The sequence below is a fragment of the Pempheris klunzingeri genome, chromosome 5 (genome assembly GCF_042242105.1).
Source record: "Pempheris klunzingeri isolate RE-2024b chromosome 5, fPemKlu1.hap1, whole genome shotgun sequence".
In the NCBI taxonomy this organism is placed as follows: domain Eukaryota; kingdom Metazoa; phylum Chordata; class Actinopteri; order Acropomatiformes; family Pempheridae; genus Pempheris; species Pempheris klunzingeri.
In genome coordinates, this window is record NC_092016.1 from 17,956,258 (window position 1) to 17,979,003 (window position 22,746).

The 22,746-nt window shown below is 41.4% G+C and overlaps 1 protein-coding gene across 1 annotated transcript; it reads right to left on the bottom strand.

The window, feature by feature from the left end:
- Positions 1-4,831: 4,831 nt before the first annotated feature.
- On the bottom strand, positions 4,832-16,326 carry LOC139201041 (excitatory amino acid transporter 2-like). The gene is made up of 11 exons (XM_070830254.1): positions 16,289-16,326; positions 13,232-13,371; positions 11,297-11,449; positions 10,627-10,877; positions 9,838-9,985; positions 8,984-9,110; positions 8,545-8,778; positions 8,263-8,457; positions 7,279-7,413; positions 6,876-7,140; positions 4,832-4,903 (listed from the first exon to the last, which is right to left on the bottom strand). Exons 1-11 carry the CDS (start codon positions 16,324-16,326, stop codon positions 4,832-4,834), a joined length of 1,758 nt encoding a protein of 585 aa, XP_070686355.1.
- Positions 16,327-22,746: the final 6,420 nt, after the last annotated feature.

The following is a 22,746-nucleotide window of genomic DNA, read 5'->3' on the forward strand; positions in this document are numbered from 1 at the left end:
TCACTAGCCTGGATTCAGCAAAGCTCTCTCTTTCTTCAGCAAGCGCGTCAACTTTAAAACTATCGGTTCTGGGGAACATAAAAGACCAGGCAGGCTGGAAATTAGCTTAGAGCTTATAAATAGCCAATAAACAGCTCATTGCCTGTTTTAGCTGTTTAGGATTAGGGCTAATTCAATAATCAACATTTTGTAGATAACATTTGCTTGTTTCCCAATGAGCATCTTTGAATGTTTTTCATGTATTAATGGTTTTAGAATAAAAAATCAGTAAAAATTAGCTTGTCTAGACTGGGAGTCGTAAATACACCAAGTGAATTACAGAGACAAACATGAAGAATGTGCATGTGTAACAGTTATGTGACAAGATGCAAACATTCAGACAAGAGCAGCCAATATTTAGTTATGAATCAACATTTATTAGTTATATTTGTATATGTACACCAAAGGTACAACACTTATTGATATGTAGAAACAGATTTTTTTATGTATACCATAAACCGAGGATAGAATTCATGTATTTTTTTGTCTTTTTCTTCTTGATAGTGTATCTCCCCCCCACACACACACTCTGCCTTTACAGCAAAATTACAACAGCTTTACAAAGAGGGAAGGCCTAGAAAAGTAAGATCAGGAAAGCACGTTGTAGGCAGGAGTGAGACAGGTTATCAGCTCTGTTTAGGAGTTTCTCCAAAAAGACACATTTCAGTAAAAAAGGACAAGCTTGAAGATATACTGGCTCTTTGTTGAAATACTGCGTCAATCAGTTTCCATTTAATCTGTACCATTTAGCTCGGCAAGTTCCAGGTGTTTGTGCGTGCATAAAGTTTCTGGGTAGAAAGCAAAAAAAGGCAAGTAGAGTAAAGGCAGTTTACTGGGTGGGATTTCTATAAACCTCCGTGATGTAGATGGCACGTCGGAGGTCAAATGTGTGAGGATGTTGCGTGTAGACAGGACAGCACAGGATGTAAAAAGATCTAGATATCCGTGTCCTTGCAGCTTTAAATGCACATGCACCGAGTAAACAAAGATGCCTGAGACTAAAGCCAGATTTCTCCACTGAAAAGACAAAATGGTTCAGATGAGTCACCTGAGGAATGTTGCTCTATACTGTAACAGGTATTTGAGCACCTCTGATGTTTGTTCTTTCATTCAAATCAATGACTTGGTTGTGTTGGATTCCTCACTCTATCCTACATACAGGGCAAATTTGACATTTTCCTTCGTGTGTCTCTCTTTTCAGCAACCTTTATCACAGTCATCATCGTCAAAATAACTCACGTTGGCCCCCTTTGTCAAACCAGGAACTTCCCCTCACTCTCTCTCTCTCGCTCGCTCTCACTCTCTTTCTATCTCTTCTTCACGCAAACAGTATTCGTTTCAGGATCGCTGTAATTTCCGGAAAATTCTGCATTGCCACTGAACAGAACAATTATATATTTATTTATGTACAATGAAAATGAATGCACACTGCTTATATCTTCATGGAACAAACATTCAGAACGCTTACATTAGATTAAAAAAAAAAAAAAAAGATATTTATATATTGGTGTGTGACAGGTAAGTAAAACAACTAGTTAACAGCTATTAGAGAATAAAAAAACAAGCAATTTATTACACGATTTCCTCTCTATACATGTTGTCTAATCTAATTTTACTTAGGACATAGATGATATTTTTCTTTCTAGAGGATTACATTAAAAATGTCACAGCAATGAAACTATACTCCTACATACCATCTCAACGCCCCCAAAAGAAAACAAAAAGAACAAAACAAATGAACAAACAAAAAAAAAAACATCTGTTACCTACAATATATACACAAAGTGCAAGGAGGCACTTCAAAATATCATGCTTTTAAGATAGTGGTGCAAAAAAAATAATTATTATTTTATTTTATTCATGCTTCTAAAACCGTGAGTTTGAACATAATAGTGGTCCAACACTCAATCCCCATCGACAACACAATGGTCTGCATTGTCTCCTTACTGGAGAGATTTTTTTTTTTTTCTTTTCCTGAAGATCACAAGGTCAAAAGATCAGACTCAAAGGGCCTGTTAGGGTGTCAGTGCTGTGCTCTGCAGCTCGCTGATCACAATTATAAGTGTATTGACCTTCGAGGTTTAAGAGTGTTTGCGTGCCTGTGTGTTTGTATGTGTGCATTTTGGAAAAAAAAAAAAACAAAGAAAAAAAACCAAAAAGAAAAACATGTGTTTTTGTGTGAATGTGCGTGCATGCTTGTGTGTGTGGTGTGCAAGTCTGTGCAGCGGAACACGTGTGCTCTACGTTGTATCGAAAGCACACTTCTATTAGCTGAGCTTGAAAAAAAAAGCAAAGTGAAAGACGTCTTCTGAGAGTGCGCTTCAGGAACTAAAGGGCAGAGTGTTGTGCTAAGTGTTTTGTTAGGTTCCCTAGTGTTACTTTAATTGGCAAATGTTGTTGGCATTTGTTTAAAATGAACATCTCCAAGGCAAGGTTGTCATTAAGCACAAATGAAAAGACACCAGACAGGAGAGAAGGACACAATACTGAGAAAGAAATCAAATCCACACCCACATCACAGAAATCTCACCTCTCACTCACACAGGCTAAAAAAGATTAACAGCCAGTAGTCCAGCTTTGTTTGCGTGTTTGCAGATTTTTTTTTTAAGCCACTTGGTTCTATGAGAGGAATATTTGTATTACCTGATAGTTGGCAACATTCTGGCAAAATGCATGTGAAGTGTCCTTTGTTCTGTTCTGAGTTTCTTAAAACCTCTTTGCACTGATATGGACACACAGCTGCAGCATCTAGGGTTTGTAGAAACAGTCTTGAGCTCTGGTGGTTAAAATATATTGTTGTTTACCTTTTTAGGTCTGGCTAAACAAGAAGCTGGCAAGCCTCCCCCAAATAGTGTTGTATCAATGATCTGTCTCTGTTTGTGCAAGCCAAGAATCCATATAGCCGACCGCTGCACTGCTTCCTCCTCCACTTATTTTTTTAAAAACAAAATTCTGGTTGTGCACCTTGTGTACTCAGTCAGTGTTCAGTAATAACTGCCTGTGCTTTCAGGTAGTACACAGGTTGAGGATTGTTCAACCATTGGAATGGTGTCTGAAATATGTGTATGTGCTTCCTGTGTGTGCTTGGAAAAATCCCTCCCCAGCATGTTATCATATTATAAAACGACTGTCTTTCAACAAAGACCTTTGCAGTAAACTGTCACCATTTTCAGCGTCAAAGCTTTCACAAGTTGTGCTGTTAAGAGGCCATTTTCTCGAAGCTCTAGTGAGCAAGTAAACATTTTAGAATTACATTTTTTCCCTGTAAAAGAGTAAACATACAAGCCTGAGTATCCTTTGCTGTCCCTTTACATGTGTTTTTAAAATCTTTTTGAATGTTGGAATATGATCGGTGTCGACATGGAACGATAAAGTGCGCGACTTTACCACTGAAAATGATCATCATTGGCTGTTTGGCTTTATTTGTGCTCTGTCACTCTGTTTGTGCTCTATAGTCTCTTTGTTTGTGCTATAATCTATTCAGATATGTCAATTATTTATTATTGTTTGTGTTTACGCTGATCATTTCGTCACAAATTCAATTTTGATTTCATCGGCATCGCAGTTACTTCCTTTGGGGAAAGGGGAAGTACCATTTTTAGGGCAATGATTTTCTTTGCTTTGAGTTTTGAGGCTTCATCAGAAAATATCAACTGCATTCAGCAATAAATGGACATCAATGCAAGAAAAGTGTGAAAAATGTGTCGCGAGTGACGTCTAGGAGGCAGTTCAAAGGCCCCTGTGAGTTGATTGATTTTCTGCCTGTTTGGTCCCTATAATTGACTTGGTCATGTTCTTAACCCCAGCTCTCTCTCTCTCTCTCTCTCTCTCTCTCTCTCTCTCTCTATCACACAGACACACACACACACACACAGACAAGTTATATATCTCACTCAACAGGTGACACAAAGAAAATAAGTCCCTTTTCTTTACAGTAGACAAAAAAAAGGAAAACAAAAAAAAGGGGGTAAAAATGGGCTCCATGGTATGATATGTGCTTTATAATTCCACGGTGACTGTGTTTGTAGGTTATGAGGCTCTGTGTGATTTTCCTGTTCACTACTCTGCTCTCCCTCTTTCATCAGTTTGCTGGACCTCGGGTGCAGCAGTTAATATTGGACAAATCAGTCAGATCAAGGCAGTCAGACCCACCTTATAGGCTCTGACAGTTTAGGAATCAAAAGCGATGTTTCTTAGATGAGAGACTGGGCTGAGAAGGATGAGCAGTGGCCTTATGCACACGTTGCGATGGCATAGATAGGGATGTAAAGCAAGGAAGTTCGGTACAAACATTACGTTGGTTGTTATGATTAATGCTCTAACTCCCACTCATCTTCTGGCGTTAGAATCATGAATCACCTGTATCAGACTTGGAAGATGATCTCAGTGCTTCCTGTGTTATACAGCCACTTCTTCTCTCATCTCATAAATGTAGAACCAAGTATGTATTGCTAGGAAATAGCTTATCTAACTTTTTCTCTTCCTTCCCTCCCCAAGCCTTGAAGTATGTTGTGCAAGTATCTGCTATATAGGACATAATTGTGCTCTAACAGGTAAAAGTATACCTCTGTTATCATTTCACGGTTAAGTGAATTAGTATTATATATCAGTCAGATAGACAGTTACAAAAACCTTTAAAGGGACTAATAAAAAAAAGAAAAGAAAACTAAACTACATAAAAAAAAAACAATTAGTAGTTCTGTTCGTGTGACTTTTTTTTTCATTCACTCTTTTTTTATCACCAGATAGGAAAGCTTGTGGAGCCCAGGAGCAGGGGATCTCTGTGCTGCCATTATTCATGTTTCCATGGTTCCTCCTCAACAAGCGTGCACTCCGCAGCAGAGCCGTTGGTGGCTGAGGTTACCTGCAAGCAGTTAGCATGGAGATCTAAACAGTTCCAAGGCACAGACAAAAAACACAGTTCAATAAATCTTTTGTTCTTATATTAGAGCTTAAAAATAACACGGCATTATTGATTCAGTGCTCCCCTTTATGAGGCAATATTACTCATCTTCAGACAAGCAATCTGATTGGCTAATCGGGCTTACAACGTTTTTAAAGCATGACTGCCCTTGATTTATTGCTTGCTATCAACAAAGCAACTTTACATACATATCCTGTTATATCCTGGTTTGTCTTTGTATATTGAGTCTTATTTTGAGGTAAGGATACACATGCCTGTAAACATTTTATACCCATAATGCCAGGATACCATTTGGGACATTCTTCTTTGTAATTTTGGGAGCTGTAGTGGTTTTACTTTGGCAATTAAAAAACAGTCTCTAAGGTTTCATAGCTATTTTGCAACAAGCAAAAACTATGGAGGACTACTGGAACTCCTGTACGACCAGTGATGATCATGCTTATGGTAGTCCCAAGAGTGGAGTTTCTTTTGCTGACCTAATGTTTTACTGACCTGGGAAAAGACCACAAATTTATGATAACCAAAAATACAACAGCCAGTGAAAAAACAATGTAAATGCAGAAATTATAAACAAACAGACAGATTACATAGAAAACAAGGTACAAACACTATAGGATGAATGCAGTCTTACATTATAGCTACTTTGCAAGCACTCTACGGTGATTTACATCTTTGACAAAAGCGTTAGAAATGTGAGTCACACTATTTACAGGCAAAACAGTCCAGAAAACAGAAAAAAAATTAGTTGGAAACTGGAAATAGCAAGCCTTTGTGTCACATCTATATGTAAATGTCTGTTAATAAATCAAGACTCAGAAGGGAGGATATAACTTTTTACTATGGACAGATTATGTGTGTGACAGGTTGCCAGTGTTGCTAGGCAACACCTTTCATCCTTTAATAAATGAATAGGCTCATCAGTAGACCTTTCCCGCCAGGGTGTGAGTGTGTGTGTGAGTGTGAGTGTGTGTGTGTATGTCAAAGAACAAGCACTCTGAACTGCCATATATTATTCTAAAAGCCTGGAATACATTCAGAGACGGAATTCAAAGCGCATTATGTTTTACATTATGGGAGCTACTTCACAGCTTTCCCATTTCACAGTACAGTTCTCACAGTGAGCAGAAATAGCTGGTGTCAAAAAGCAAAAAAAAACTCGAATGACTGCGAATGACGCAGTGATAGTGTGGTGTGTGTGGCGTGTTCATCTAGGGAATATATGAAATGCTAATTAGCTGTTATGCTTTGGCCCTCTGCATTTTAAATCCTATAGTAAAGGGTGGCCCTTTGGATAGAAACCTGTTACACTCTAAAGTCGGACATACATTTTAACATAAAGCAGAATTAACCACACCGGACATTAAGCTGAACAGAAGGAAAATGAGACCTAAAATCATTACAGAAGAGGGAAACATTATGCTACTGAGATTTTTTTTTTTAGGTGGATGGATGTAGTGTGAACTTTTGATAGATGAAGACTGCTAAATAATTCCTCAGGGTCATAATGAGGATTATCTGGCTCTGCCTTTTGAGTTAGAGCCAATCCCCAACAGGTCATCAGATTAGGCTAACTATAGACCATGAGCTGATTTATCCCTCATTTGTATGCACTGAACTTGAATCATTTTTTTAGTTTGATTAATTTTGGGAACCCCTTTTGGTGAAAGCGCTTGAAATGTTTGGACATTCATACAACACAAAAGCTGCTATTCCAGAAGAACAAAATACATACGTACACATGCATCTGTAGTTCTCGTGCTTCACTTCTGTCATAAAATAAGAGTGGGTGTATTCACATTATTATGTACAAAAATGCAATGAATAAAACAAAGAAGAGAAAAGGTGCAGGGTGAGCATGCAACAACAGAGAGGGTTATATACAAGTCTCTATGTCCGTAAGCATTAATTGTACCTTGCATTCATCTACTACGACAGAATTGTTAGCAGTGGTGGTAGCGGTTGTTGAAGCGGTAGCGGTTAAGACGCACTGGTTGGAATTGTTTTCGTGGTGGTTCTTCATGTCATCGTAATAAGACTGGGTCTTCGTCATCATTTCAATGTCGTCTGTTTTGGCCGTGTGCGCGTCCAGCTCATCAAGCTCAGCCTTGGACATGTGGTACACGATGCCTGCACCGTAGGAGTCACCCACCACATTTACTGAGGTCCTGAATCGATCCCTGAAGAGAGAGAGAGAAACCAGGAGAAAAAAGGGTTTTGCATACTTAAAAGAAACTTCAATAAAAACTTCTGTAAAAGAAAAGGAGAGAATCCAAGTGTTACTATAAAATCCTTTTTTTTTGTCTTGTCAAACTCACAGCAACCAGTCAACAGCAACCAGCAGACTGATGTCTTGGGTTGGCAGGCCTACAGCGGTCAGGATCAAAAGCATAGTAACCAGGCCGGCACTGGGAATACTGGCTGCACCGACGCTGGCCAGGGTGGCTGTCAGACTGGGTGAAGAAAAAAAGCAGCACTCAAACACATGCTCCAAACTCACTACACCTAACCACATACTCCACAACCAACCTTTCGCCCAGCCATAACCTCCTCAGACACATGGACGTGAAATAGCTACTCTACACGGCTACAGACGCATTAATCATCTTCTGTACTTGGTATGGTATGAAGAGCATCTGCTAAAGAGCGCCAGAGTGGGTCTCCATTTGCACATGAAGAGATGTTTAAATGTGAGAGGTGGGGGATGTTGAATTTGAGGGTTGGTGGATTAATTATGATTGATATGCCGTAAAAATGTCAGGCTGAAGGTTGTGCATCCTTGACTCACTCTATTAACAGAAAAGCATTTGGAAAAAGTTACAGATACTTGGCTGGTGTTTGTTTTCCTGCTTAGCATGAGAAACAACACTGGCACATGTTGTTGCTTCCTCCTGGTAGTTTATTAGCTCCACTGTAAATTTCTGCTCTAAAGTTGCTGCTTGCACAGAAGCCTCTCTGTTCGTTGTTAAACTCCTCTACGCTGCTGCTGTGTTTGTCCTCACTCATTAAGAGGTTACCGTGTTGTTGAACTGCATCCTCAGGGCTCCATTCAAACCCTCTTAATCCCTTAAACCCTCTAAATAGTGAGAATTACTGTTCTTACTCTTATGACTAAGAATTTCTTTTTTTTGGTAACACTATCTGATGTCTAAGACTGTTTAAGAAGCCTATTTTCATACAGGGTTTGCTAAAATATCATGGAAGGAGGAAAGACAACAATGTTAAATCTGTGCAAATCACATCAGCTAATATGTTTGATATGTTTGAAGCACAAAGATAAGCCATCACGAGCGTTTCCTGACCTGACAGTGACAATCTGACCAGGGTCGAGGTGGATGCCGTTCATCTGAGCAATGAAGATGGCTGCAACTGCCTCATAGAGAGCAGTTCCATCCATGTTGATGGTGGCACCGACTGGGAGCACAAAACGAGTGACTCTTTTGTCAATACCCAAGTTCTCCTCCAGACAACGGAAGGTGACAGGCAGTGTACCAGCACTGGAGGGAAAAGCAGAAGAGGAAGGTAGGTTCCAATTGAATTGTATAGATATCAATAAACAGCTTTCCATTTATTTTGTTGCTGACCTGGAGGCTGTCCCCAGGGCAGTGATCCAGGCCTGGAAGATGCCCAGGAAGAAGGTGAAGGGGTTTTTCCTGACGATAACAAAGTAGATGCTGGGTAGGAAGATCACTCCGTGGATGATGAGGCCAATAATTACAGTCACCATATACATTCCCAGCTGCCTGCCCACCACCTCCAGGTCCTTGATGGAGATGATCTTACCACAGATGAGACAGGCAATACCAAAGGGAGAGTACCTGAGCAAATGAGAAAGCTTCTGTTATTGCTCTCAATTCAGCTGTAGATATAGACAAGGAATTAGTCAAATCCTGCTTCAAGTAGCTGAAATTTTTTAAATGTTGTAATGACTTGAGAAATAACTTGGCATTAGCGGTTATTTCTGTCTCAAAATAACTAAATGATATTAGAAATGAGTCAATGAGATCCTTAAGGGATACTAACCACATGATCATGATGACAAGTTTCATCACAATCTCATTGAGGATGTTGAAGAACTCAAGCATGAGTCTGGCCTTCTCTCCCATCTTGCCCATGCAGATGCCAAATGCAATAAAGAAACCAATCAGACCTGTGACAGAAAATCATAAATGTATCAAACTTTGAATACCAGGGTGGTCAGGTGAGATGACTACCACATAAGGGAATTATTATTAGGTGGTTAGTTTTACATTTACAGTCACAAGCATTAGGCTCATCCTGATGTTTGCTTCTGCGATATTATGTAAATGTAATACTGTAAATATTGTTTTTATTAGCACTAGCAGCAGAGCAGTGGAGATGACAATGTTGGTCGGTTGATTCACCACTTTGGTTCAGGCTGAAACATCTCAACATCTGTTAGATTATTTGCCCATGGAACTTGGTGGAAATATTCATGGTGCCAGTAAAATGAATCCTAATGCATTGGGGATCCCAATGACATTTGATGCAGACATTCAAGGCCCCAAACTGTAAAAACCTTTCATTTAGGGCAACCACCAGGTCAAAATTTGTAACATGCTGTATACACTTGGTTTATGACCAAAATACGTGCAAAACTGTATTTTGTGTTTAGAGGTAATTAGCAAGTACGAGCATGCTAAAATGCAAAACTAAGATGGTGAACATACTAAAAATTGCACCTGCTAAACATCAACATGTTAGCATTGTTGTTATGAGCATGTTAGCATTGTTGCTGTGAGTACGTTAGCATGCACTGCTGTGGCCTGCTATGGAGCTGCAAGCATGCCTGCAGGCTAAGTCTTGTTTATTGTTAATAGCCCACTCACTGTGAGTGTTTGTCATCAGTTACATACCCAGAACATTCATTCCACTTTTGAACTGCAGGGACTTTTTGATGACATACTGAGGCTCCTTGGTAATGTTAGCCACCAGGCCCTCCACAGTGGTGGCATTGATCTCCTCCTCAACAATGACCTCTACCTTCTTTGTGACAGTCTGGATCTGAGTAACGGGAGAAAAAAGATCATAGTGATGACTTTGATGACTGATACTGCAATCAGATATTGTGTTCCCCATGACACAAGGTCACTGTCACTTCATCTGTCACTGTCATCTGTCGCAAATCTGCTTCTTCTTTGGTGTGTCTTAATAAGTCAATTTGTATTTGGATTCCGCTCAGCTATTTCCAGCTTGCAGGATTGCAAGCTTGTATGTCTTCAGCGATCACAGACTTTCTAGCACCTGTGTAGTGAGGAAATTCTTTTACTTTACGTCTACTTTAATAAAAGTGAGATTCTCTGTGAATGAGTTTTTCTTTGATCCGTGTACACAGGGAGAGACTTTAACATGACAAAATCACCAAATGTGCAGTCTTTGAATTGTCTTCATACTAAATAACAATAACAGTCCCATCCCCAGGCATCACTTTCATTTCTCCCATACCAAAGTTTGCTTTCTTGTGATTAGTTAGCTCCCAAAGTGACTCTACTCTTTCTGTCTTTCTAACAGCAAGACAAAACAAAGTTATTTTCACATGAACATAAGAAACTGTTAAATCAAAATGTAGCTATTCCCCAACAACTGGCGGTCAAACGTCAGCATTAAGCCATGTGTGTCATCTGTTCACTATCACCCCACATTACCTGTTGGAAACAAGCCTGCACCAGGTTCTCTGGGAACAGGTTCCTGATCAGATCAAAGAAGGCATCCAAGCTGGACACTTCATCATTTTTCTGGCCCTCGCCCAGATTCTCCTTCAGTTTGGGGTTGCCAGGGTGGATGACTAACACCAGGATGACTCCCAGGACAGCAGCAATAACAGTGGTGGTCATGTAGTAGACCATAGCTCTGGTGCCCAGGCGACCACTGGATTTGGCATCCAATCCGGCCAGACCTGCAGCCAAAACAAGCAAGATTGTTGTGTTTACCTGGTAATTACTTGGACTTATTGAATGGGAATGTTGACTCAATACTGTGGAGCATGGAGCCCTGCAATGCAAAGGCCATTATGGGATTAACTAATGGTGCTTGATCATGTGCATCATGTATGACATGAAACATTTTGATGAACATTATGATTTGAGAGTTGGAGATTAGCGTAATAACAGGGCTTTTTCCTAGTGTCTATTTTTAAAGAAGGTGTAGATGAAGGATTTAGAGTTTTTTTGCCCTTGTAATCAAATTCAACTGCACATGGTCTCTTCACTCCAAGTACTTAGTGTGGAAAGATACAAATGCATCAGTAAAATTTCTAAAATATGCGAAATTCTTGTAATAATGTGTATTTGCCATAAGTGATAAGTCACACTGCACCTGTAATTAAACTGGAGATGATGAGCGGCAGGATCAACATCTTCAGCATCCTCATCAGGATATCTCCGGGGAAAGCAATTACCATGACAATATCTGGGTGGATCGGGGAGGCAACACGAAGCAACATCCCTGCTACAGCTCCCAAAATCACACCTGAAGTATAAGAAGGGATGGGAGTGAGTAAAAGTCTGAAATATTGACAAATCAAAAATTAGATATTACAAAAAATGAAAGCCACTGTTTATGGGTATATTCTAACAAATACTTTTCTCATTGATGAATAACGAACCCCTGCTTTGTCAGTTTAGTTCGAGCTGTACAGCAGGCTGTCTGTTACATGCTTAAAGACGACAGAGGGTTGAGAAGATAAAACGGAAACCTGCTACGAGAGAGTAAAGCTCACGGAGGATTAAGATCAGATCTCGCTGAAGCAGCAGGGAGGAGGCAGCATGTCAGATTCCCTAGTGAAGCATCTGTAATCTCTGTAAACCCAAAATGTTTTCGAGGACTTTTTCACTTTGTGGCAGCGCAAGTGCAAGAGACTAACACTAGGATTTCATAAAATGGGGAAAAAAATGGTAGGTTACTCTAATCTCAGGTTCTCCACTGGGATATCGCTGCCATCGAGTGGGTTTTTTGCTACCTTAGCTATCCTCTGGTCTCCTTTTACTCTTTAGAAGGCTGAACACTGTGGCATTTGGAAGATCAGTCCCTCCCTAACAAAGCCACTGTTGACCTCTGACATGTGTCTCTTCCAACTAACAGTTCTTTTCCTGCCACACAGTGTTTCTGCCTCAAAATTAAAGATGACCTCTGCGTGCTCTAACCCCCTGCAGCCCACTCTGCCAGGCCCAGTAGATGGCCTCTGTGTCTGTCCGTCTCACACCAGACAAAACTCCAGCATCCCTCCCCCAGGGCTGCACTTCCTCTGCTACCACACCATTGCCAAAGATCACACAGCCCGAGACATTGTTTAATAACACACACTGGAATCAAAAGCCCTCAAGCATTTTTTTTTTCTTCTTCTTCTTTTTTTTTTTTTTTTATTGTAAGCTGTCCTCTGTGTTTCCATCTATCCTCCAGTCTAGCAGCATCCTGTGGATTCTGCACACCCAATGGTTTTGGATGGCACTTGATTTCCTGTGCCTTCTCTTTGGCCCATTTGCAAGTTCCCATTCAGGCTCTTATCTGCCAAGTGACAGATGATCAATGACCATGCTGGCTCGCTTGCCTTGCGAGAGTCCTGCCAAGTGGGGTGAGATGTACACATTACACATGCTCACACAAACACACATCCATTCAAACATGATACAGACGGGCACACATGTAAATGAAGCACACATACGCACACACACACACACACGTATACATACATATACATATATATATATATATATATATATATATATATACATATATCCAATTTTAACAGGTTCACAGTCCATGCTTATGCAACGGTAATGATTAGGAGGGATCTGTCAGACACAACACTGTATAAATGATATGTTCTGGCTAAACATAACCCTGATGTAACACCTCTCGCCAGAAATTGCATCACTGCTTTTGTGCCCTTTCTTCTTTTCATTAAATTCTCCCCCATGGCGCAGTGAGACACCACTATAATCACCATATTTTTCATACACCACCAGCGGCTGTTTGGGTGTCCAGTGCTGCAGAGAGCTTTTGATAGCAACAGGTGGCACAGAGCTGGGGAAGGTCAGGACACCCAGTCATCCTGGTTTCTGGTACACTGAGCAAGCACAGATGGCATCTCCTCCTCGAATTACAAGATGCAAAATCAAGCTCTGAGTCGACAGCGCTGAGCTCAGTCGGTGGTCGGTGACCATCTTTAGCATGCTCTGGTTTTTTTATAGAAGGAAATAAAGAAAGAAAGACAGAAAGGGGCAAAAATACACAGACGACGTGGTGACTTACCAAGGACGGTGAGTGTGAGCAGAAGGTTCTTGAACATCTTGGAGCAGATTTTGGCACATTTGGACTGAGGCCTGGCCTCAATGGGCTCCAGGTGACTCTCGTGCATCCTCACCTCAACTTGTTTAGGCATACTGTTGGCACTGCGACAGAGACAGAAAGAACAAATATAACACTTTTTACATTTACAAAACCATCAAGCTAAACCCTTTCAAAAACACACACTTGGCCAGACAACATTATTAATCACTATATACCATGTGGTCATGTTCTGTCATGTGTGGGCACTGAGGGAGAGAACAAGGCATCATGTTGATTATACAATGAAATATGGCACCTTTTTACATAAATCTGAACATTTGTATGTGCATAATGTCTCTGAAAAGCATGATACAGTTAAAAAGAAAACCGTTCACAAGGAAAAATGTTGGGTCGTAATATAGAATGCAAGTGTGTTGCCAAGCTGTCACTCCAACACTGTTCATGGTTACTTTAGCATCCAACAGATGGAAGCTGACTACAAGCTGGTGCTTGTAACATTGCAGTCCCTTGGGAGATACTTCAGACACGTAGCACCTCAAGTCAGTTTAACAAAAACTGAGAATCTGTGTGTCTTTTAAGTACAGCATTTTGTTAGAGAGATTTTGTTAGTCGCTCTGTGTTTTCATAAAATGATAATTGTCTGGGGCTTTGTAAGAATCTACATGCATTTCTACATGATGTAACTGTTACTCTTACAACTCCAAATATTGCGCCATGCCATTTGCATGTTTTTTTAATGAATTACTGCATGATGTGGCTCACAGTGTCTAGAGATATCCATTTAAGATGCCAATGAAAACGTGAAATCAGTTGCCAACTTGACCATACAAATGTCTGATGAATAACAGAGTAGGAACAACCATATTCCCTGTTAAGTCTTATACACCCATTTATACATTTTCTTTCTCTGTAATGATTGTGCGGCGTTAAATTTAGAAGTGCGCAAAACCTCAAACACAATTGCAGGAAGAGGGGGCTCAGTCACGCATCCTAATTGATTGAATGAAGTCATTTCCCATCATAGGCAGCACACAGCAGTTTCTTGCAGTCCCGGTGAGGTATGAATGACTTTGTCAGTGAGAGGAGAGCCAGCTGTGTCTGTCACATGCCAGTTAGGCAGGTGTTCAATAGCTCTGTCGGAGAAAATGACTGCGAATGAGGAAGCTTTACATTCGCTTCCTCCTCAACAAATCGCTGGAATAATCCATCAAATTGTCTTACTCGATTTGACATCTTTTTTGTCTATGAGGATATAGAAATGTCTCTGTGTTGCTATTCATCACCAATGAGCCCATGAAAGTGTCTGCTGCGATGAATTACAAAGAAAAGCAAAGAAGAAATAATGTGACCCTGACCTTTCACCTCACCCCTGGGGTTCATGGCCTAAAACTCACAAATGGAAGCCTCAATGGTGATGTTTTTTTTTCTTTTTTGTCCTCATACTCTCCTCCCATAGTCCATGATGAAGTCAGAACACTTCATAGATATTAATCATGTTGGCTGTCAAGTTATTTTGAAAGCTGAAACATAATCAAAGGCAAGACAGGGAGCTCAAATCAATAGGCCACGTTTGGAAAACTTCCTTGCAACCAAAGACTCTTATGCCGTTATTGTTGTTGTGTAAGTGATCACTAATAATTCCACGTGAACACACACGCACACACTCAGACTCACACATTTACACACACCTCCCCCAGCCTTGTGTATTGCTGCATTGTAAGCTTGGCTATAGGAGGACCAAATGGTCATCTACCAGGCACACAGATGGACCAGCTCTATCTCCTCGTATTAATTTCAATGTGAGGTGTGAAATACAGAAAATACATGCAAACAGCAGACAAACAGTAGTCGCTTCACCACACTACCTCTACATGATTTCATCCTTAAGATTAAAGCTGAATGAATCGGTAAAACCCCAGAAATAAAAGGCCAAAAAATTAGCATTACCATGTAATCCCATTCCAGAAGAGTGATGAATGCCATTAATTGAATTTTCACCATTTTCTCTCCCTTTCGTTATTTTTAGCACTAAGAGAGAGAGAGGAAGCATATGTTGGACTTCTTCGGGGTCGGATATTATTCTGTCACGATCCTCTCATTAGCGCTTCTCTCACCAAGACAGAGACAGATGACAGAGTGGACTTGAAGGATCCCAACAATAGATGAAAATGAAAATATATAGCAAAGAGTAATCAGCCGCAGCGGAGAACTATCATTTTACAACAGTAGGAAATAATGTGTTTTTTGTGTTATAGAGTCGTTTTAGTGGATGGAAAATTCTTCTTGCTATGCATAATTTGAGCTTTCATTAACATGACATGAGCTTGGAATTAATTCTCTCTGCCCTACGGAATAATTTTGAGATACTAAGCTTCAAAGTTTTCAGCATACGTTGACTTAAATGGATCTGAGCTGCTTCATTTAGAAACTGAACATAGAAAATGTCACTAAGATGTAAAAAGCCACTCACAAAATAGGTTTCTGTGACTAAAAAGTCCAACAGAATCTCATAATTCACAAGTCACTCATTCTCATAAGTCATGGTATTAACACACACACACACACACACATTCACACATTCACACACACACACACACACACACACATTCACACACACACACACACACACACACACAGTTCCTTCTCTGCAGTCTCTAATGGGATCGTCTTATGAGCCGGTTAATCTTGGCCGAGGGCTTAGTCAGATTAATTGCATTACAGGACCGTAAAGCCATGGAGAATTAATGAAGATCTTAATAAAACAACACCTGGTGTCAACCTAGGTGATATGGAATCTCAACTGAAAGATGTTCACACAAATTATAATTCCCTGTTCATTTATGCACCACAGAAGTTTGAAAAGTTCCCTCATATTTTCTGCTGATGAGCTTTAAAAAAAATAACAACTTTTAAGCTTGATGTTACTAAATCATTAAGTCACTGGAGAGCATGAAGAGGAAAAGTAAAAAGAGTAAAAGTATTACGTCCAGAATTGTAAATAAGATGCATAGTACTTACTTCATTTCTGATGGAGTTGAGGTAAGTGCTATATACATTGACCAGGATCAAATCTCCAGCCTTTGGTATTTAAGAGTGAATCAGCACGAGAAATCGCTCATAGGATCACGACTGCTCCATCCAAAAATGTTTCCAGATGTCAGCAGATAAGGTCCCAGGTACAGCCTGAGGCTGAGAAACACCAGAGCTCTGCTGACAGCTAGCAGCTCTCAGCTGTCCACCAGCTCTTCCAAAGCATCCAGAGAGAAGCGAGTCAACACAGCCCAGACGACAGACCCAGTCACAGCCGCAGCAACCTGAAATGCCCCATCCTGATGTCCGCAACCCCCCCCCCTCAGCCCCCACCCCTTGACCACCACCACCACCCACGACCAATTACACACCAACGCACACACACATAGAGCACACAGACACACACACACACACACACACACACACACTCACAAACGCATCCAACAAACCTAGAAATAAATAAATAACTAAAAAGAAGAAGTGGAGGGAGGAGTCAATATCTGAGCTTAAGAGTCAAATCCCTCAGGGACCCTCCATTCCCTTGACACTGTAATCCCCTTGATGGCACGCTCCCAGACTCATCCAGCTACATGGGATAGTGAGGTAAAGACCAGGCTGCTGGAGATGAGCATGATGATGCCTGCTAATGGCACAATCAGCCAGTAGTGCTTTATAAGTAGCCCTTTTGCTAAGAGGGAAATAAAGAACAAAGGAATCACGAAGGGAAGATTTAATGTCCATAATGTTGAGGACGTCCTGATGGAGTGCGCATAAGAGGTTAATGTTTACCACTCTGTGTAGTTATACTACAACATATTATGTCACACTTGAGCCACAGTGGTCCAGGAGCATATATGAGGTATAGTTACATGTATGTGGGTATGTCACACAAGGCCTCTCTCACATATCACATTCAAAGAAATAATATATATCATATATATATATACAATGTCCTCAATAATCTCCAAAAAATATTACGACAGCAAAAAGTATCTGTCTTTACAGATACTGGCTAAATAAGGTCCACACATTCAAGTCACACAAACTCCAACATATAGAACATATAGATTTATGTATCTCACTATTCAATAAAACTCCAAAGCGCTGAACTCCAAAGCACAAATGGACAACGTGATTCATGTGAGGATGGTGTCACGCTGATTTCCCTCTAGTCTCCCAGCAGCATGGGACTTTACATCGCATTGAGCAGTATCACATTATTCTAATTAGGGAAATGTGTTGGAAAGCTATTTCCTCTTCAAACAAATGAACAACTGCACAACAAAAGCCAGAGGAATCCCATCTCTGCCGGCAAAGGTTGTGTCATGAGAAATCACTCATCCTAAATCCCTTGACATGTCATACCCATTCAAAGGGCCCTCTCAGGGAAGAGGGAGCATTTTCGGGATGGGAGCGGGAGAGTAGGACAGAGAAGAAGGGGTTACAGGGGGGAGTAAGAGGGACACTAGGGGAGAAAGGGGTACTGGGGTCACACCAGAACCTCTCAGCCAAAAGAGGGGCCTGCGAGGGGAAGGCTGAGGCAGCCATCCCTGCTCTTGGCTGGTACCATGTGAAGCTCTCTGCTTCCTCTCTCTTCCTTCTGAGGTTCTTTGTTTCACACGCAAACAGTGGCAGTGGCCCCAACTCGGCCGGCCAAGCGCTGCATCCAAACTGGCAGGGGCGAGAAAAGAAGGGAGGGGGTACAAATGGGAGGGGGTATAAGGGTATAGCGAGGGGGGGAGTGGGGGGTAGTGGGCATGTCCAGAATGCCAGTTCTTTCAGGCCACTGATGTCATGCCTGTGCCCACCGTGGGAGAGCAGCGGAGGGACCAAGGCGCCCCTTTCTCTTTCCCCCTCCACAGTCTCTTTTTCCAGGATGAATGAATCTTTCAGAAGCGGCAGCCCATTGTGTCCCATAATCGACGGCGATTATCCCGATTTTATGCTGCCTTCCCAGTGCGAGGAGGTTCCCTGAGTGCTGGCATTGAGGACCGCTGCGATGCAGCAAGGACCACGAGGGGTTGTCCTAGCAACACTCTGCAGCTTAGAACAGAAAGGATGAAGAGGAAAGAGGAAGCTCACAGCCACACACACACACACACACACACACACACAAACCCAGCATAAAAACACATAGCATGCACACACACGATGTAACAATGGGGTACAGCAAAAAAGATTAGCCAATGGAAAGACAGATTATATCTACCTCACCAAAGAAAATTCGCAAAGAAGTAATGAAGCATTCAAACACTTTTAAAAACTTCCCAGAGCATTTTTAGACAGAGCTTCCTTCCTGGTGTCCTGAACAATTATGTTCAGGACAATATTACTCCTGTCACAAGCTTTGTCATACAGTGTCACTCTACCCTCCACAACATATGCTTACATAATTAATTAACAAGTCCGCGTTAGTGACCAGTTGCTTGGATATACTTGTCCAATTTATGTCGTTGGGGTCCATGCGATAGTACAGAAGATGTAAATGAGAATACAAGTTTCCCACTGGTCTCTGGAGGGGCCTGATGCCTGTTCTCATGATTGAAGCATCACAATATACTGTGAGGTAAAGACAACTGGAGCTGGGCCAGGCTCCGGATATATTTTGCCCCTCTGGGCCTCACAGCAACTTGCCATGCAGTGGGAAGAAATGGACTCACACATACTGGCTGCCTAGGAGCTGTGAAAAAAGCCAACCCCCCCACACCCCCAAAATGAAGCTCTTAGCAAACACTTCAGGTTGTGCAGTGCATCAGAAGTGGGAGATAAATTCCAGCATCTGAAGAAAGACAAGCTTTGTCACTATACGCCTCTCAATTATGAATCCCTTGATGGTTGTCGGGATGAATGCATTCAGTGGTAGATGGTGATTATTCCATCAGCTGTGTAACCTACTGTTCTTGAGTATGTCAACATAAGACCTTCTGAGGGTGCTGCTTGCTAGGAAACAATACATCTATGAGTAGAGGGACTTTCCCATCGTGTAGATGCCATCGTTTAGTTGCCCTAAAACCTTACAATGATTCAACCCTAAATTCCAAACCAACATCAGCACTGGGCTTTCCTGGTTATTCCCAGAGTGCATTTCTCAAACAACTGCCCAAATGGAATTAGTCATCTGTCAGATTACCTCTTGGATCTCTTGTTGACTTATGTAAACAGTATTATTTAAAATCTGCTTTTACATTATGTGGCTCATATCTGCCTGTGATCTGCAAAAGAATCATTTAAATGTGGGTTAAATATGTGTGTGTTTTTACTGTGTGATCTAAGACAGTTCTAAATATACCCATCCAAAGCGCACTCTACACTTTTGAACACACTGTTCAAACCGTGGAGTTCCTATATCAGCTATTACAGCCAAAGTAAGTGGTGAACCAAACCTTTTAACAACTGTATCAATTTGGTGAATTTCAAATAGTGACCCCCACACAAATATAGGTGTGTAGTGTCACTCAGTGGTCCACTGGAAAGCTGCTTGGAGCCGCTTCCAAGTGAACCCTGGAGTGAGATTACAGTCGATCAAAGACTGGCACACAGCCAAAGAAGCTGCACATTGAAAGAAGCAGAACTTTGCCTTTATTTCTTTAAGTCAGTTACATGGTGCCATTCAGTGTTTTTGGACTGTATGAAATAGCTAATCAATAAATGGAGAGAAAACAACCAATTCAAAACAAAGAAAATATTAACATCATGTCATTAAATCATGTCGCTGGTAATGTATTGTGAGACTTTGGTTATGTAATGGGAATGGAAAACAATTCGTTTTGCAGTATATTATGTCATCAGAATCAGGCAACGTGTAGCAATAACCAATTATGATATAACAAATGGATTTTGCTCTAATTTCTATAAACAATATAATAAAAAATGGGTTATCAAAAAGGTAAATGAGTGAAAATAGTGTGAAACTTAAAGTTTTCCAAACTGTTTCAAATTGTCCAGTTAAATTCCATTTTAATCTAATTTTAATCTAATCTGTATTTTGGGTGCAGTCATAACTTCATTCCTACTATTATCTACTATTGTCCTGTTTAATACCTCATCCTCTGGGTGATTATTAAGGACTACCATGACTGTGTTTGGGCAGTCTGGTCTTGAAGGGTTAACCCTTCCAAACAGATATGGGGTAGCAGGGCAGCCATTCAGAACCACGGTCAGTGACACAACCTCAGGCCTGTGCCTTTATCACAATTGATCTAAGGTGATCTAAGGTTAGCTTGAGGCATTCCAGCACTGAAGCTATGACTTGCCCTCACAAGGCATACATGCCACTGATGTCAAGTGATTAGGATCTCTCTCTGTTTGTTTTTCCATTGCAATTCAACTGAAGAAAACAAATCTCTCTTTTGTTTACAGTCCATCATGTGCAGCAATGCACAAAATGCTTTATACTTTGTATGTAAGTATAACACCCATTTTTATGCTTCCATCACATTTTCACATTTTCCATTTTTTCTATTCTATTTTACAATCAGGGTGCATCAGCATCCTGGCAACGCATGATTGAACCATACTGTACGTGCCTGTCTCTCAGCATCCTCTAAGGTTTCCTTTTGTTTGGCACAACTCTTTGTGTCCATAATGAGGCAGTCATTAGAGAGAGCCTCTGGGAATCCTGAGGCTAGTGTTGTAGTCTGCATAGGTCTCTCAGATGTGACCAATCCCACTGTAATTATGTGCTAACAGTCTATTATGCTAGGGAGTGGTGGTTATAGGGCTGAACTGGGTGATTCCCATTCATCTGGATAATATTTGCAGAGAGACTTAGTTTGATGGCATCTAATCCAACCACAATCCACTGCACAGCCGGAGCTACAGTTGGGCACTCAGATATAATCAAATACTCATCCCCTCGTGTCTTCCCCTCTCCACCTCCACCTTTAGATCTCCTCTTTTCTATTTTGTGTTGCATTCAAAGCCAACAACTCTCACACTCTGCAATGTTTTCAGTGCTGTCCTTCAAAGCAGCAACCAAAAGGATTTTGTTACTACCCATTCAGTATCCCCTATCCCCAGCCCCCACCTTTTCCCTAAAGCTGCACAGATGCAAGGTCAGTGGAGAAAAGAAGATCATCCTTAGTCATGTGAGATTTTCCCGCTACACCGCCCCACAACCCCCTCTGTCAGTTGAGGGGTCACACACCTATTGCCGACAGGCTCATCTCTCATCTCTTTCCTCCTATAGCTGATCCTGTGTTCACGCCGGCTGCATATGAAGCGATGCTACTATCATTAGCAAAGGCGCATCTGTTTAACAGAGCTTGCTATATAGCAGCACGCAGCTTTTGATGGCTTTGGTCCGATCCCCACAGGAGCTCATTAAATCTGCCAGTAAGGCAGGACCACCCCACCCCCTACTACAACCAACGCTATGGTATACCCACTACATTGCTAAGGGGCGGGGGGGGTAGAGCGAGAGAGAGAGAGAGAGAGAGGCGTGTACTATACAGAGGGAAGGGTGGGAGGGGTACAACGGCAAGAATGCCAGATAAAGATAGATGTGTAACAATGTATGGGGGAAGGGTGAAAAATAAAGGGGGGAGGGTGGAAAAGGGAAGGTGTGGCCGATGAAGGTAAGGATGGAGACAAAGGAATGGGATGGCAAACAGATGGGAAAATTAGTGAAGGTGCAGAGAAAGTGCTGGAGGAAGGTCAGATTAAAGCAATCCATTGAAGTGGAGAATGAGATGAGCATGTCGCTACATGTACAGTATATCAAGGGCTTCTGCGCTATCAGGTTATCTGTGGATACATGAAGAGCTGGCATCTGTGTTGGGCAGCTGGGCCTGGGAAATGGGATTGCTGCGCAAATCACGTTTCATACATCACTTGACTCACCTGCCACACTTTCAAATTTAAACATATGCAGACGATACATGCACTTACACTCACAGTCTAACACACATCCTGACATCATACACCCACACACAATATTATGCGCTGTTGCCTGTGGTCATAAATCTCAGTTGGTCCAGTCCCGTGGTATCCGAGGCGGGGTGAAGGGGTTACAGTCTCACTCAGGATTTGCCAATAAGAGGACTAAGGAGGATGGATGTTCTCTCACTAATTAAACACTGGAGTCTGTAGGGACGGAGCACAGCCTGCAGCAGTGGCCATGCCCCGCTCTCCTCACACCACCCCGCAGTGTTGACAGAAAGGGCATTCCTGCACACACATACACAGCTCATTACATCAGCCAGCTAGGCCAGGATGACCACACACACACACACACACACACACACACATAGAGAGAGACACAAACACACACATCCAGTACAGCTCATCTTAGACAAAAGCACAGTGAGCAAACTGTACTGGTCACTCTCTATTCAACCAAAAGAAATTCCTAAACATATGTTACAACTATATCATACAGCATCAGTTGGCTTAAATTACTCTTGTGCTTTTGGGATATGTGCCATAACACACAAATTGAAACACGT